The 18,967-nt window shown below is 33.1% G+C and overlaps 1 protein-coding gene across 2 annotated transcripts in view; it reads left to right on the forward strand.

Annotated features, from left to right (window-relative positions):
• Positions 1–2,028: 2,028 nt before the first annotated feature.
• The window catches only part of LOC128989625 (chloride channel protein 2-like), a 97,213-nt gene continuing 80,274 nt past the window's right edge, over positions 2,029–18,967 (forward strand). Inside the window, exon 1 of one of the 2 annotated variants that reach the window (XM_054411572.1) lies at positions 2,029–2,072. Coding sequence is in view for 1 of the 2 variants with exons in the window: in XM_054411571.1 (XP_054267546.1) it covers positions 8,029–8,064 (36 nt within the window). In the remaining variant the exon portion in view is untranslated. Of the gene's footprint in view, positions 2,073–8,017; positions 8,065–18,967 lie in introns of those variants that run through there. The other variant, XM_054411571.1, reaches the window with a different exon arrangement.

The following is an 18,967-nucleotide window of genomic DNA, read 5'->3' on the forward strand; positions in this document are numbered from 1 at the left end:
CAGGTATAAATTACTAAAATTGTGTTATCTAAAGTTTAAAATTTTTGCAGAAAAAAATTTAAATAAGTGAACTGTTTCCCTTCTGAAGCCCAAAAGCCCTTCTAAAGTCTAAAGTTAAAATGTCTTAAAATCAAATGATATCACCAACTAAGGGTGTATTATGTACTAAATATGAGTGAAGTATAAGAAAATTGAGTAAGATGTCCTGTAGCTTTTGTTAAATACTAAAAACTACAGGACATATAAACCACTACATGACATAAACAATCACTTCAGAGCATGATCAACTACTACAGGGCAGGAGGCACACACAGGGCATGACCAACCACTACAGGGCAGGAGGCACACACAGGGCATGATCAACCACTACAGGGCAGGAGGCACACACACAGGGTATGACCAACCACTACAGGGCAGGAGGCACACACGGGGTATGACCAACCACTACAGGGCAGGAGGCACACACAGGGCATGACCAACCACTACAGGACAGGAGGCACACACAGGGCATGTCCAACCACTACAGGGCAGGAGGCACACACAGGGCATGACCAACCACTACATGACATAAACAATCACTACATAGCATGATCAACCACTACAGGGCAGGAGGCACACACAGGGCATGACCAACCACTACAGGGCAGGAGGCACACACAGGACATGATCAACTCGAGACTTTAAAGGTGGTCTGGGTTTGATATTTGAAAAAATGTAGAAAAAAGTTGGGGGGGGGGGACAATTAAAACTCACCCTGTATAATAGTGTGCAGGTTTGACAACATCTTGAATAAATTTGCATAATTTGATCGATTTTGGTTGTTAAAAAAAATAGTTTCATCAGCATTTAAATTAAATGATAACGAAAACCATGTTAAGGGGACTGCAAAATATCAGATGAGTAGATGAAGATTAGATAGGAGAATATTTAATTGAATAAGTAGTAAACATGTTGCCAATTATGGTGGTTTTGTAATTAATTGTACATTAATCATTCTATCGTAATGACTTTAATATCAAGCATTGGAGATTAACATGACCTTGCAGAGGTCATTATTTTTTAGCAATAGCTTTTAGTGTTGCTGTAATAATAGCAGTTTACATCATGAAATTGATTTTACAGCCCTCAAACCTATATTTTATTGTGTTTATTTTGTAAGATTTGAAAATATTTTCTGTCTAGGTTTTTGAAATACACAATCATCTTGATTTTAAAGTGCATGTGATATTTTACAGTCAAGGCAATAAATAACTTCAATGATCAATAAGAATAGATATATAAGTTCTATATAAGCATATATAGATATATATGCTATTGCTGTTGTCTTTACAGTAAGAGTAGGTCTTGGACCATGTTATTTGGTTTTAAGGTATCAAGAAGCCAAAGAACTTTGTTCATTCATATTTGCAATACACATGTCTGTTGGCACGTTGGTTGGCACTGCTCTCATATAAAATACTGTGGCTTATGATGCAATTTTGTTAGTCAAAATCAGGTTCAAGCAGAATCTATTTTAATGAGTTGGCAAATTATCTTGTTCAGACAATGAAAGAGAGGTGTTGCTTTGTGAGAATCTTGAAATTCGAAGTGTGTAAATAATAGTTGGTATTAAATTTGAATACAATCCTGTAATTTTACAGCAACTTGGGTGGTAAAACTATGACACCTTTTGCTTTTATTTTACTAATTGTTTAAACAATTTATTGTGTGTGATAGCTTGGCAATCACTTTGAATCACAGCCGCAAAGTCAAGCCTTGTGGCCAATCGATTGGAAACTAAACGTTTAACTTTGCTTATCACTGTTGCCGCCGTCTGAAATACAGATAAGCTGATTCCCATGACTAATCTGCTATCAGCTGACAGAGTAATAGTTCCGCCAGTCGCCGGTAGGTGGCAGTTGTCTTCTGTCGCTGAAACAGCATTTTCTCGCGTTCGGTTCCGTTGATCAGTTGTTATTCTGTTCCGGTTTGTGCGATCGCGGCAAATGCGTGTTTCCCCGATTTCATGAAATAAACCACCAAAAATGACCAACGGGAAACTAAATATCCATCATGAATACCAGACTACTCTTGTAAGTAAACGTTTATCTGCTTAAAATTAGTTGTAAAAATGTCATTATAAGAACATAACCTCAAAATTGCATTGTTGTGTTTTGATGATTGTGTTTTTCTTTTAGTGATGAGCGATTTCATTCAAATGAGTTGTGTTGCATTAGTAAGTTTCCATCTGTTTGTTTTAAAATGCTTTTTTTGAGTTCCCAACCATTTAAAGCTACAAAATATATTCAACATTATATTAATTTTTACGCTTAAAATTTTAAAAGTAAATTGACATTCACTTACTATCTAAATATAGGCTACATCATACCTAGATATTCAAAACACCACGACAGATGTTAAGAATCCGAAAATAGTTGAACTTTGAGCGGAAATGTCGCAATTAGAAGCGTTTGGCTTGTAACCTGGTGCAGAATTTCGCATCATTTAAATAACTTAAAATCAAACAAAAACAATGGTACAATCAAAATGCACTTATCTGTTGATTATGAATTTTTGCAATTGAACTATTTAAAGAAAGCTACCATTGTTCATTACCTAAAGAATACATTACTAATTGGATTTTTAAACTGCTCTGACTTAAACCATAATCTGTTTATGAAAATAGAATCACTTGATTATGACATTGACAAATCATGCTGCTTTTTTGTGGTAGGGTAGGCTAACATTCATAAAAGGTCTTCGACTGATTCAAAAACTAAATAAATCTAAAAAGGAAATAACATTACAAAAGAATACTGAGCGCATAATCGAGTTTACATTTCCAAAGATAAAACTGGTAGGCCTATATACAGCTAGGTGTAGCCTATATTTTTTACTGGATCCCAGACATGTTTTCCAATTTCAAATGAACCACTACGGTATCTAAAATTATCTCAGAAATTAAACGTTTGAAAAATATACATCAACAACCTTATAAAGAAGGCGTTCGAAACTGATTCATTGGCTGTTTAAATTGATCCATTAGTTGACGTTGCACTGATGATTGTGCTCTAGTCCTCTTTATTTTAGTTCCAGTAGTTCTGGAATTCGTCCAAGGAAGGGGACTGGACTCTTCCTTCTGGCTTGATTCCATGTCCATCCTCCATGAATAGAGCCCTAACACTACGCTTTCACAGTCACCTTCGTCGAAGGCCAAAACAAATTAACTTTAGCGGCGACATACGAAGTAATTTCACATACAAAAGACGAAAACGAGCCTACGGTCGAGGTGTGATAAAAAGTCGGAGTCTTAATATTCTTCAATAGCACCCACTCCGAATATCCAATTTCAGACACCCCCCTTAAGTAATTTTTTTATTTCCAATGTTTTTCATGTTTTAGAAAAAAGATAATAGTTTATCACTATAACATTTTTGATTGAGGTAACCATGTCGTAAATTATCGCAAAATTTTTAATATACCGATTCTTTAGCTAGTAAGTTAAAATGAAAACAACCTGTGTAAACTGTGAAACAATCATACAGTATGTGCCGATATAAACAGTACTGAAAATGAGCAAAATACAACGTTTTCATTACTAGTTATTTTGGCGCACGCTGCGGTATGAAAAAGGTAAAGAAAATATGATAGCACTTAGATAGTAGCACTTTCAGTTAAACGCGCAGCTGTTTTCTTAAATAAACTGACAGCTGGTCCATAGACGGGAGAGCTACTTCAGCACCTGGTGTGAGCGAGACAATGGGTGTCAGCTGATTTGGAGCTATATTTCCCAAATTCATTTAATTGCCATTGTTGTAAATCACGTTTCACCTATGTGTAAGGTATCTGAAGGGGTTTTTACAGTTCTTATATCACATAGTAGTGGTTATTTTTTCTGAGTGGTCTAATTGCATTATAAAGTATACAATGTTTAATGATTTTATTAGCCATTCTGTACAAATAATACAATAGGCATTGTCATTCTTAAAAAAAAAAACTCAAGTCCAATCTTGACTCATGCATCAATCTAACGACAGCGCAACGTCATACAGAAAACCAAAAACAACTGCAAAAACGGAAAAATACAAAATAATGCAGCAAAACCATGCAGGGGCACAAGCAAGCAATAAACCAAATAATATACCTTACAGATAATGCATTGCTGTACACTTTTCTTAAACGCGTAGGCCTAAATAAAGTCGCCATTCTTATGTGAAAAGCTATATTCACAATATTAATGTAATTTACATTAAATCAACCAATAACTAATTTTTGACATTAAGCCTGTATCTTTTAACGGATATTCTTCTTTCAATCGTATACTGTAGGGAATCTTCTATATGGAGATGTGACATCGTCGTTTAAAACGGGAAGGATTAAGTTGCGAAAATTTAGTCATGTTTTATTTGTGGGCAATGTATGTTAGGTAGACTTTGGAGTAGTTTTTGTTCGGAAGTTTATATTACAAAGTCATTAATACAATCCATGTATTGGATTTTACTTAGGTCATACATTTAAACCGTTCTTTGTTAGAAGTTTATTTTTGCTGTAGTGAGTTCATGTTATTTAGTGGACGTTGCCCATCAAGGTAGGTAAAATCAAATGTTTTCACAGGAAAATTTGTGAAATAATCATTTTAGCATACTGTATATTTAAATGCCTATTATGATTGTTGAGGCCCATCCAACTTTTAAAACTATATTGTAGTTGTATTAGGAAGTACGTCCCACCATTGCGTCCCACTTAACATCTGAATCCTCCTTCTAAATAGGCTGAGACGGTAATACAATTGGTAGATAGTGTTTAATAGTTATCTTTGAAGGGTGCGAGTCCCAGCAATTGTCATTGATTATAGTGCTTCAACACCAACAAGTGGATCACTGATAACTTGCTTCTGTTTTATTCGAAAGTTATAAGAGATATAAACAATTTTAAATTGTACCTGCCTTGGATTTTTGTTTTTTAGCCGTTTTTTAATGATTTTTTTGTTAGCCACCATTTTTTCAATATGGGCAGTATTTTTTAGAAAGTGAATGTCATTTAAAAACTTTTTATTCTTGGCATTTTTCCTCTTAAGCTACTCATTTAGGAGTTACAGCGTGTTAAAACTAAAAAAATGACTTGCGGTGTACATTCTGCGCCATGTAGCTCATATACGACTAAGTTTAGAGAGAAAATGCTAGGATTAAATAAGTCTTAAAATTGCATCTACCTAAAAAACATTGTTTCCATTATCTCAAAAATGTTCACCATTTTCAAAAATGGCAGACAATTTTAAAATAAGAAAACTATGTAAATGTATTTTATGGGGTTTATAGAATGTAGATGCAATTTTAAGACTTATTTACTCTTACCATTTTCTCTCTTAAACTTACTCATTTAGGAGCTACGTGGCGCAGAATGTACACTGCAAGTAATTTTAGAGCTTTAGAGAAAAAACACTAAGGATAAAAAAGTGTTAAAATGACATTTACTTTCTTAATAATGGCGGCTAATTTCAACTTGACAATTAAAAAAAATCCAAGGCAGTTACAATTTAAAATTTTTGATATCTCTTATAACTTTCGAATAAAACAGCACTTATATCACCCTGTATAATGCCGCGATAAGTCGTTTTTTCGGTTTCCCACGATTGCAAAAATTGTTTTTAAGAATTAAAGTTTAATTCTACTGCATAAATCTCTGACGTGGCTCAATTTTGGCTAAACTTTATTCTATTAACAAATCAAACACGAGAACGGAGTGTGTATTTGTATTGTATTGTATGAAGGGGTGGACTCAGGGTCCCAGCGTGCTTAGTGTGTACTAAACGGTCAACGGATGACCATGTTGAATTTGAAGTTTAAAAGTTCAATGTTCAAATTTTTAACACTTTCATTTTAAGTATGTATATAGTTTTTTTAGAGACTCCGTCCCTATTTTTTCGTATATTCAATGCAAACGGTTATAAAGAATGAAAATGCATATTTATGCTCATTCAATGATTGTGAATTAAATGTACAGTAACAAAACAAATACTAACATGTTTGTGTTTACGTATATTTATTCTTTGTTGTGTTTATGGCTACGAACTCGTACTTATTTTTTTATTTAATCTAAAAGAAAGTTTTATTCCTAAGAAATTCAATAACTTTAGCAATGAACGTCTGCAACGAGGTTTGTAGGCCAGAGATATTGTATTGAATACAGTCACAAGGTTAGGTGATTTGATAAGGTGTTTCCTTGTTACTCACAAGTATATACAGTAATTAACAATATCATTGATCCCGGAAATTGTCCTTCTTTACCTTGTACTATCACGAAAAAGCTATGGATAAGGATACTAGAAACTTATGTAGCCAAAAAACTATGCTACCTGCACAAAACGAATCCCTTTTCACTCGATCTACTAAGTGGACATTCAATGCTCGTGTTAAAGAGTTGTCGCCAGTTTTGTATGAGAATAAACATAGTTTGGAGCCAACGTCAGTTTGTGCCGATGTAGATTACTAATTTCTGTCGAATATGCAGACTTAACGTCAACGACGTCAAACTAATATGACGAGTCAATCTTTTATGCCACATCAAATATTTAAGTAAAATCAAATAAGGTGGAAATAGCTAGTACACAGGGTGTCCACAAAGTCTTGGTCTGATAAGGAAACCGCATAGTATGAAAACGAGTGATAGTAGGATAAAGATTTATTTACATATACAACAGGCAACTTCTTAAGATTTTATAACAAACGTAACACAACTCTACGTGTGCGCCTCCAGTGGCCTGCAGATCTTCTACACGTCTTTTCAATGTGTCCCAGGTTTTAGTCAGCATATCCTGAGTTACAGACGCCACAGAATTCCTGAATCTCTCCTGAAAGTGTGTGTAAATATGAACCGGAAATAGACAGTGTCCTTGACAAATCCCCACAAAAAGAAACCCATGGGGGTTACATCGAAGGAACGAGGTGGCCATTACGCCCGATCCAGCGACCGGGGAAGAGAAGATTTTAAAAATCCCTCACACATTTAGCCCAATGAGGCGGAGCGCCGTCTTGCTGGAAAATTATTAGAAGTTGCAGTTCTTATAATTGAGGGACTAAATAAAACTCCAACATAACCAAGTAAACAAACCCATTTACATTTTCTTCCGCAAAAAAATATTATCCAATGATTCCATCATGCATTACACCGCACCAAAGATTTAGTTTTGGACTGACCCTTTCATTTTCAATCACGGTTCTGGGATTTTAACTCCCCCAAATTCTACAATTATTGTGTCTCTTAACCTTCCCACTTAAATTAATAGTCGTTGAACTGCTATAGGGGATTGGGTTTCGTGAAACAACGAAACAAACTGTGATTTCTCTTTTAAACTCACCATTTCTGATTTGTTATTGTATTGAATCATAACTGTATTGTTGTCAATCTGCTGTGTTTATGTGTCAACAATTTCGTTAAATAAAACTTGATTAAATTCCCTTCAAAACAAGTTAATTGTATCTCTAATGCTATCAGACCAAGACTTTGTGGACACCCGGTATTTTACGTTACTGGTCCTGAAAAAAATGTTTACCGGACGAGTGACGTCCTATATTTCACGTCATACTACTCTAAGCTAACGTAACAATAATCTGTACAATTCTTATATTGCGCCGATGCACAGGTATATTCCAAGATGACAATAGTAGTGTATTTAACATCGTGGTACCCTAACCATTATACAGTATAACGTAAATATGTTATTCGAGATTTATTATCGGTACTGTACTCTATAATCACTAATATTATGTTTAAAGCATTTATTTATAAGCATTTCAAAAACATCTCGAAAACTTTTTGGTACTCATCTAATTCTAAAATTAACTGATCAGTAATACATTCAATGATCCAATCAATTATGTCACATTACTCATCAATTGCACAGCTAAATTTAAACCCATAGAAAAAACGCGGTAAAAAGTAGGTTGAAAACCCAAGGCTGATGGGAGGTAGTCATTAACCAGTGATCGCTGGTTGTAAGGTTATCTGTCCAATCCCAGTGTATCACTTGAAACTCACAGACAGGCAGACATGTATCGCGAGTGCGGCGGCTGCGATTTACAACAGGTTTGTACATAGTTTTTGGCTCATCTACACTAGACAATCGACAACGCTCTGATGATTTCTTGAGTTTGGGAGTTCGTAAGTGAAACCTTTGTTGAAAAAAGTATAAATCCAATGGTACTTACGTATTATACCGACCGCACCTAATAATTATAACCTAACCTATTCTAAGGGGTGTAGGTTAGGTTATACTGACATTCAATAACGACATCTTTCTAACCTAACCACCCTTAGGTCAAAATTAGGTTATGTTAGGTTAGGAAGATGTCGTTATTGAAACTAATTAAAATCTAATATGGATGACGATTTATCGGTGTGGTCGGTATAGTAACCATCCAATACCCATCTTAAAGTTTTCACTGAAAAAAAATGTTGTTGAATTGAGCCATTGATAGAGAGCGTCAATTATCGATTGCTTTTGACTATTTTGAATACAAAAAGATTACTGTTGAACACTTTTTGACCAAGCTGAACTAAAAACGTAGGTGAGCATCTTTCATGTACAACCAAATATCATGGTAACCAAAATTAAAGAAGACAACTAATTTTATTTTGGTACCAACGCAAACTGTAAATGGCTTATTCGACTATATGATTTTAATAAAATATTAAACCGCATTAGATTACCACTATATACAACTATGAGTGTAACAGAAATAGAATATTAAACTGCAGTATTATACCGAGTACTGTACAACCGGTCCATTTTGATGGGAGGTCTACTTTAGTGTCCAAAAATTAATGGTGAAACTTAATGATCCTCAACGTAATGGATAGTTTCCACTTAATACTGGAGTAACTTATAAGCTCAATATTGTTGTAAATGTTACGGATTCGGATTTCTAATTTATATTTGAAACATTTTTTATTGTCTTGTATGGTTTTAATGTTGATTTCAATGTCAGTTTGTGATTTTAATTGTGTAAACGGTTGCCTTTGATAAAATGATTCCCTCAACGCGACGAAAATGAGGAAAGGAATAAAATTTATCCTAAAAATAAATGTTTTTACTCATAGCTTTATTTGTGTAGAGCAAGCTGTGAAGATCCACGGATATGATTGAAATTTTGATGGAATATAAGTACACTCTGATACTTACGAAATAGTTGAATCCATCTATATCGCTTTTGACTGGATTTAAGTTGGCTAAAACGTCAACCTTGCAAAGACTTATTTTGTAACATGATGAGGTCAGTTTAATTTAACTAATCTTTAACGATATGTGAGATGCAATACAACCTACTGAAACAGTTTCAAGCATAACCTAATCTACAAAATATACCATTTGATTGTAACGGTACAATTTGTACGCTTTTTCACCACCCAGTACATGTTGCTATACATATTTTAAATATCACCTTTATGGGTTGAATAAAGTGATCAAATATGAATCCGTCATAATCAAACAACATTTTCACGGAAGAAGTATCTAGAAGGTCGTAGTTGGAAGGTTCAAGGGGTCTTGTTTACAGTTTATCAAGACCGCATGTCCATCACCTATGCATTTCTTCAATGTTTGCTTATCTAGTTTTTGTATAAGATGATCTAATGGCCAACCCTTGAGTTGAATCTTATCGCGAAGGCGTTAGCGTTGATGTGACATGCATGTGTTGTTGTGGTATTGTGTTCTCTTAAAGGAGTTTTGAGGTTTTGTTTCTTACAGTTTTTTACAGTTAGCTTACTTGCTTTAATGCTGTTTAATGCTGCATGGATGCTGTTATTCTTTTAAGTAAGCCAGACTTTAGTTTTTCACAATCCAAAAACAACTTTTTCTTACAAGTTTTACACATTACAAATTTTTCTAACAAGCCTTACAAGTTTTTCTCATTTATCAAATGGGTAGAAACTGCAATGAGAATGTAATAATATTGATTGCTGGCATAGTAAGTAATTACCGAAGACCATTAACTGTTTACTATATAAGAGTATTTTTCGCAAAACCATTTAAACTCTCAGTTTTGAAAATTTATTATTTAGACCATGAATAAACATATTTTTCACATTCCCTTTCTCTTTATATCAATCGTACAAATTAAATTAATTTTCTTTATAATTCGGCGTCCATGATATGGTAACATATATTGTTTTTTAGATATCCGGGAATATAAATATTATTAAATAACTTTCTAGGTACCTAGGTATTGTGCTTATTTTCTGATCAACATGAATTAAATGTAGGTAAGTTTTTGTATAATTTATAGTCAATACTTAATATTAGAAAATATAACTAATATTGCTTTAGAAGCTTCTCATTTTAGAATTTTAAAACAGAAATGGCTAGAAGATGTGTAACAATTAGATTTTCTAAAACAAAACGTCCTTACTTATGTGACAATACCCCATAAATAATTATTTCAAAGAAATCTTAACATTTGCAATAGAACTCAAGATTTGATTGGTATTTAAACTAGCGAATATCACGAAATAAAACCATATTTTTCAAGTTGGTTTAAAGCAGATTCGCACTATCAATGTTGCCAGTTTCCTGGGCAAGTGATAACTTATGATCCCGAGATAAAAAATAATCGTCTTTATTTCATCAGTTCCTCATCCCTCACTTTATTTCTGTCAATTAGTACAGTTTAAATCTCTATTTTCAATTTAAATTTACTTCCACGTAACTTTCCATGTACTGCTCTATACTTCTGATGCAAATCGAGCTCTATCTCACTATCTCTCTCTCACTCTTACACACGTGGTCTATTGGACTATTGTCTCTACACCAAGTTATTGTCTTCCGCCAGTAGATAGCGGTTGTGCGTTCATCTGGCTCTTGTTTAATAGGTATGTTGTATTTACCGTTGTTTAACTATAAATGTGCAGATGTTAATCATGCAAACACCTGAAAATCGAGAAGTGAACAATTGTGTAGAGATGCTTCATGTGTTGAATCTATTGTGAGTTAATTGTTTTTAAATTTTGTTCATTTACCAACAGAAAGGTGGATGATAACAATAAATCAGCTGATCGAAACTTGATTCCGTTATGTATACTCTAATGATTTATTTGAGCCTTTTCTGCATTTTAAGTTTACCAATACTCATATTTTACAATTCTCATTTTAGTTCATCTCAATTACCAAACACACACAACTTTGTAAATTTCTTTTCCCTTGAACCTTTGGGGTTTCATCAAATATTCATAGACTTGTTGGTCTTCAATTTGTTAGACAATTATTTACATTTTATACCTTATTTACGTTATACGACATGATTTTACATGTTGACAAATTTTGTTTAGGATTGGGATATTTTATTTTGGGTAGGATTGGGTTAGAACCGATACATAACTTCAAAATTAAAGTGAGTAATACTGTATACAAATTATATAAGTATAACGGAAAAGGTCCTGTATTTTTTTATGTAAACGTATTATTAATTTAATTCGATTGCACGTAGCGAAGTCATTTAGTAATCATTCACATGAGTACCGATTGTTAGTTTATCGGTTGATCGGTTTATCGTTTGATCGATTAATCGGTTCCCCATGTGGCGAGACATCGGTAGGTGACCGATTATACACAGAAGTGTTGTGTGTGCGCGCAGAGTGGAAATGTTATCGAAACCATCGCTTATGCAATGAGGTTATCAAGTCTGTGAACCTATCATTGTTGCTTCTTCTTTCTCTCACCAGCTCGCCATTTAATTATTTGTTTTTGAGGTTAGGTCATAACAATTTCAAACAAAACTAGTTAGTTGCTATGAATATTTTGCAGATCGCCTTATTTTGGTCTATATTTTTTAAGCGAAATAGAATGGAAGTGGATATCAAAGAGTTTCGTTATAGTTCAAGAAGGTTTGAATGGTGTGGTATATACCGGGTGTCCAAAACCACCCGTACACCCCTTTCAAAACGATGTAAACCTTTTCTTACAAACAAAAGATGATACTGAACTAGCTAAATTGGGCACGGTCTATCAAATAGTGATAATTTCAAATCCAAAATCACACCGGAAGTGGCTTTTTCAGACCGGAAGTTGACTTTTTAAAATGTAAACTACCAATTTTGTTTTCAGAATCGGATTCTACGTTGAAAAATACATAACTTTTGTCTTAAACATTTTTTGAAAAAACTTATTTTGTGCCTCTAATAACCTATTAAAGTCAATAATTTTGGGTCATTCATCTGCCAAAGTTACTTGAAACAATAATAGAGAAAAACAAATAACAAAGATTACATAAAGACATGTGATAAATAGAATCAGCTGTTCATTGTAAACACTATAGTAATTGAGTAACAGCTGGTCTACACATTGCTTGGTTTTTAATTTTATTTTGAAAATAAATCATTTGTTTTTACATTAAAGTGGTAAAAACCAATTATAAAAAAAAATAAATTAAGCAATGTGGATACTAGCTGTTACTCAATTACTAAGGTGATTACAATAAACAGCTGATTCTATTCATCATATGTCTTTATTTAATCTTTGTTATTTGTTTTTCTCTATTATTGTTTCAAGTAACTTTGGCAGATGAATGGCCCAAAATTATTGACTTTAATAGGGTATTAGAGGCACAAAATAATTTTTTTTTCAAATAATGTTTTAGACAATAATTATGTATTTTTTAAAGTAGAATCTGATTCTGTAATCAAAATTGGTAGTTTATATTTAAAAAAGTCAACTTCCGGTCTGAAAAAGCCACTTCCAGTGTGACTTTGGATTTGAAAATATCACCATTTGGTAGACCGTGCCCAATTTATCTAGTTCTGTATTATTTGTTGTTTGTAAGAAAAGGTTTCCATCGTTTTTAAAGGGGTGTACGGGTGGTTTTGGACACCCGGTATATACGAGGACGGTTTTCTAAGTGCAGTTCACGTGTACGCCGCAACGAGGCTCCTCTGCACTTATTGGCATAATTTTTATGAACAGAATTATGTAATTTGCAGCTCTGTAGCTGATTTTGTGTTCTTACAATTTTAAAAACTATCGAATCCTCAACTACAGGACTTTTGCAAAATTGTGTCATTCTGTACACAAATTATACATTATGCCAGTGGCGTACTATCGAACTACGGTTTTATACACAAAAACGGCCCCTTACTTAAAAACCCACCCTCGTACAACAAGCTGTTGGGCGCTTGGAAAGTCGGAAGTTTCAAATAAAAGATTGAAAACAGAAAACTTTGTTATTTTAGTGATACATTCGTCTTTTACACCATATTTACTCCCATACAAAGAGCTTAGAGCACGTCATAGTGTATGCATACTCTTGTTTTGGAATGGACATGTATATCCCCCTAAAATGAAAATGTATTGACTAATGTCTAACATGAACAAAAAGCTCTGCGGCTGCAGTTTTAGCTTCAACCTCAACGTAAATAACTTTCAAGAAAACCAAGAATAATTCATTGTCGTAATGAATTAGCAGTTTTCGTAATAAAATTCCCCAGCTTCGATAGAACATTTTACTTTCTACAAAAGAATGTAGAGAAACCATTGCCCATGAATGTAGAGAGAATTGCCCATGAATATTTTGACCTTTTTGTAAAATAAGTATTTGATGACCAATGAATAAACTTGATAGTAACTTCTTGAACAGAATGGATTTTTTCACGTTAGAGCTAGGAAAGTCTTATCATCGACTTTATTTGATTAACAAGTTTCTCACTTTCGCTAACATCGTTATCTCCAAGATTTGCTTCAACCGATGTCTGTTGACTTTTCGGAACCTTTGAAGTTGTCCTGCAAATACGACCTATCTATCTTATCCATAGACTGTGAATTTGCCTTAGGACTTAACTGAGAACTTGAAGATAAATATTTGGCATTTTTTAACGTTTGACTAAGTTAAGCAGTGTTATAATATTATTGGAGCTAAAACACGTTTTCTCATACTACATTTAAAAGTTTTACAGATTCTGCCCAAAGAATAGTTATGACTACAGTGGTAGACATGATATTATAGGTTCTAGTACTACATCTTTTTCTCATCCCCATGCGACCAAATTCAATAACCAATATTTTCTAACCTTTTTTGGAAGAACCTTTTTCATAAATACTACAATTAGTTTTTGCAGATTGTTTACTCTTCACTTTATATTGATGTTAAATTCCAATTAATTTTTCCTTCATCCTTTTTTAGAAGCAAACATTACAGAGAGCAGGTGTTTATTGATTAAGCTTGGCTGAACTTACGTTTATAATTTCTTATGAGTAAAGTTTATATACCACACAAAGCCTGTTAAAGGGGTCAGTTACATCGTTACATACACAACGTTATCTTTGTAAAAAATAACACATAACCTCTAATAGTATAACAAGTATTTACAATTTTTCATTCACTATTCTAAAACCCACCTTAAACTTTGTTTTACCTTCAAACTTTTACTCGTCGTAAAACAATTGATTTCATAAGTCTTTGATAAGTCGTTTAACTAACTCAATCTTTGACGAAACAATGCATTGGCGAGTGATGGAATATTTCGTGACATTGATTACACCAATAAACGAGTTTATTTCCATAAAAAATAGAAAGGAAAAACATCTTATCATACGAAATAAATTATCATTGGACATTATGACATAAAACACCTAGTTGGAAATATTTCTTTTGTTTTCCAAATAACAAGCGGCTTATGTCTCTCGTTTTTTTTTTATTGTTATCCCATTCGATAATTTCTCGAGGAAAAGTCCTTTGAGTCAAGCAGATAAAGAAATTCACCTAAGTGTAATGTCTGTGTATCTTTCCACACTTGGTGATTATGTTAGTTCACGTTTTTCGGCAGTTTTCCCCACGTGATAATATTGTGACATTTCCTATGTCGATATCAATAATTGTGGGTGGAATAAAACATTGAAGATGACGGACAAGTGAAGACTCCAAGGAAAAACTTGTTATAATCAGTGAGAATTAGCGGCTGGACGAGCTATGAATGGCGTCTTCTTCTCTGAGTGAAGTCCTCTCTTCTTGGTTAAACATGGTGCAGTTCTGTGCAGTTTAGTGTCAGAAGGCTGATGTTTTTAGCGGTTTGTAATGTGGACGTATATTCGGAACTCAAAAATGGTACCTTTGTACAAAACACGGGTCCATGGACTTTATAGAGTAAGTAACATGTTATATTTTTGGTAGATCTCCTTTTACATGCTTTGACATTTCAGCAAAGCTATGCGAAACAGGGTTTTTATAGCTTGCCTTTTATTATTGCTGAGTTTTAAGTAATTTTTTGTATTTTAGTGAGAGTCTTAAAAGTAAATTACCGTACAAACAACTCAATTCCAACGATTTATTTGAAAATACTATAAGGTTCCAAAGTTGTGTATAATAGCGTATATTACATTATAACTCATAAAAGAGTGTGGTCCGTTCCTTTAGAAGAAACGTTAACCAGTGGTGTTGATAAAAAAACAAAAATACTCGTATATAATTAAGTGAGGTTTACTACAGTATTTTAAGCACTAAAATGTTTAAGGGATTTTTTATTTACATCTAGGATGGAATATATATTGGTTTATACCTTTGGGGATGTTTTTTTTTCTTCTAGGATAAAAAGGCAAACAGTTAAATTAATATGTGTTTGATACTACTAAACCATAGATTAGCCTGTTAAGGATTCATCTATTCAATTTATTTAAAAAAACGAATATTTGTTACAAAACATATTGTTGATCGCCTATACCGTTTCATAAAGACGTTTAGTTGTATTGGCTTATAAGTAAATTATACTCCTCGAATTTACTAGGTGCAGCTGGCAAGTGGTTAGTCTTGTACTTCTATACTGAATTCCCGGGTTTAAATCCCGCCGATTACAGAACTCTAACAATCATATTTTCATGAAACCTATCTCACTTCATGATGTTAAGCTAGCGTTTGGTCAAGTTTTGAAGCATATGAGTGCAATAATTAAAAGTCATTTCCAGATAATTAGGTTCTCAATTACTCAAGTTGGCGTCCTTGGCTATTCGGTCAAGTGGTTTAATTATTATGGATTACGGATATTAATGCTGCAAAGTCAGTTGCTCAACGAGCAACTGAGCAAATCGACTAAACTGACTAAATGGTAAACATATGCATTGTTTAACAATATACTGACGTATTTTCTTGCAACTTTATATTGGTCTTCTTTTTCGATATTTTTCTATCAATAATTCTATGATAGTTTTAAAACATAAAACTTTAAAATTGTAAATGAACGAAGTAGCTACTTGTATATTAAAAAAGAGCACGAAGTACCTCATATCCGCTTGAGTGTTACACACAAGATTTTTCCTATCACCATAATTAATTTATCATATCACAAAGATTAACTTTTTAGCTGTATATAAATATAATTTAGGTTATGTTATTTGCTTAAAGGTTGTTAACGTACTGGATCCGTGGCTGTGGTTGGTGTAAAAACTCCAACAGTGAAATCAGCTGATTAGGGAGCGGGAATGATTGATCCATTCCCGCTTTAGAGCACAAATGAGCTTTTTTGCGTACTGTTTACATCTAAGGCAATGTGATGATTTTCATGCAGTGTTAGAAAATAATAAACATTTGGTTTCAATTTTCATCCATACGGGAAGAAAAATGTAGGGCACGTTGAAGAGCGGTACGTATTTTGCTGTATATTCATTTCATTTCTTGTTATTTTCCAATGAGTCAATTATAGCAATTAAATAGAAACATGTGCATTTTTTTACAGTCCTCTGGTAGCCCATAATAACAAAGAATAATGGAAAAAAATTAAAACTGATACTAAAATTAAAAAGGGTAAATATAGACGTCAGCAGTGAACTTTGTAACCATAAGAGAAGCGAAAATCAAATCTTGCTTCAGATTCTTTATCCGGATAAAAATTCTACCTGCGAAGCCAGTGTTAGTGCAACGTATTCTTGTTTTCGTAATGATGTATGTGAGTTAAAGACGATAATTTCATATTAATAACAGAAAAATGTCTCTAAACGAAAGCTTTTAAAAGCAAATAATATTGTAGTGATCGCGATTCCATACAATTTAGGCTAGAATTTTGTCTACTTCGATAAACTATGTAACAATATAATGCAATTATGTGAATCAAATTGTTATTTAATTCCATCATTTTACTCTTTGGTTTGATGTGTTTTGAACAATGCCCTTGTCATAATGTGAAATTGTTGAAATATTTAATTTTAACTGTGTTACATTTCAAATTCTGTATTACCTTGTAAGAAACCATAGCTTCTTAGAGCACAGTGCTTATTTTTAAGGTTATATTGACCTTATTCGACCGTTTTTATGGCGATACGTTAGAATTCTTAGACTACTGAATGAAACCTATTTAACTCAGGAACATTAATTATATTTACATTTTACTTCAGTATGTTTCACGTTTTTCGAATAATAGTTAATAATAGTTAAACATTGTGTGTTTTTAACGTTGTCTTAAATAAACATGATTTTTATATAATCTTTCTATCAACCCTTTACAACGAAACTAGATAAACAATAAATATCCTCAATCTGAAAGATCAAATACTCCATTAGCAATTAGAACTATAAACAAATAATGATGCTAATCAAGCCACAATATAAATATTTTCCAAATTTACCAACTTCAATAGAGTTTAAAATACAAGTGGGCTTTGCCGTTGTACTACCTCATGTCAAACTACAAGATTTAAAATCTACTTTTAAAATATAGGAACATTTAACTGTTTTGATAGTAACCTATTCTTATCATTTACTCATTCTATTTCGCAATGCAGCCTCGCAATTATGTGAACACTGTGCAAAGCTGTGTAGCCTTGAAATTGCACGCGAATTTGTTCATTGTCACTGTCTGTACCCGTGCTAAACAATTCTTTTCTCGAATCAGTCGCGCTTTTTGTCAAAGGAATCAAGTTTCTTCATTCACTGTAGACAATGGAATTTCGCGATGCATTTTAGAGTTGGTTTATTTGCTTCTTTGGGTACTATCCGGGTTAGTTTTTTATGGGTTGGGTTTCGCTTCTGGTCTATGAATCGTTCGACTTAGTTAACGTTAGTTGATAAGGAAATTTGCTAAATAATCAACTTTAGTTTGTAGCAAAGTTGAAAGTGTAAACTGAGTTAACATTCCATTCTTGATTAGTAAGAAAACAGAGTTTGATGGACAAATTCAAACTTTATGTAAAACATATCATCCTAAACAGAATGTACCTTTGACCTTATACCTAAATCAATTGAATTAAGGTTTTTAGTCCAATTAAACCTTCCGTTCCCAAATTAGTTTGTAGATAGTTTTCCTAAGCTATAAGGGCTATCTATTGTAAACTATATCGTCTTAAAGATCCTGACCCTATCGAAATCCTGACATGACTTGAGGACAAATAGCATTTCAATACTACAGTATCTCACTCTATAGTTTAAGATCGCCGTTCTATTGAGAGGTATATGGTTTGCAGCTCGTACAATCGTAAAATTTCAATGTATCTTGTTCCTCGAGTAAATTTTATTCAATTCTGTATTTTAAAGCTATCTCAACATTGCACTATCTTTGAACGTATAATTTATTTAAATATAAATACTTTATTTATTTATGTGTTTCAGTTTTTTTTCTAATAAAACCCCTTCATAATTAATTAACAATGAAACCGTAAATTCATTGGTTAAACAATTATCTCTTATGTTTGTGCTCAGAAATATAATCCTACAAGTATCAGTCCAGTCTTCAAAATTAGATCAACCAGATTATTCTGCTCACTACTGCAATGTCTATTTTCGTCTTTAAGTCACTCATTTCATTTGGATCGCCCAATTTCTGTGAATATGAATTATTATTTAAATTTCATATTTGGAGTAAATACTTTTAGGAAAGTCTGTACCCAGTACATAATACTGTGTTTTAAAGAATATAAAGTTATTTTTTATGTCCTAATTTAATTCAATTGCGTTCTGCATATGTTAGCATCCGAAATTGGTTTCACAAGAGCCAATAAGATCAATCTGAAGACCCCCAGGGGTGT

Source organism: Macrosteles quadrilineatus, unplaced genomic scaffold, assembly GCF_028750875.1.
Source record: "Macrosteles quadrilineatus isolate MER2022 unplaced genomic scaffold, UCM_ALF_1.0 Scaffold_3__2_contigs__length_128488019, whole genome shotgun sequence".
In the NCBI taxonomy this organism is placed as follows: domain Eukaryota; kingdom Metazoa; phylum Arthropoda; class Insecta; order Hemiptera; family Cicadellidae; genus Macrosteles; species Macrosteles quadrilineatus.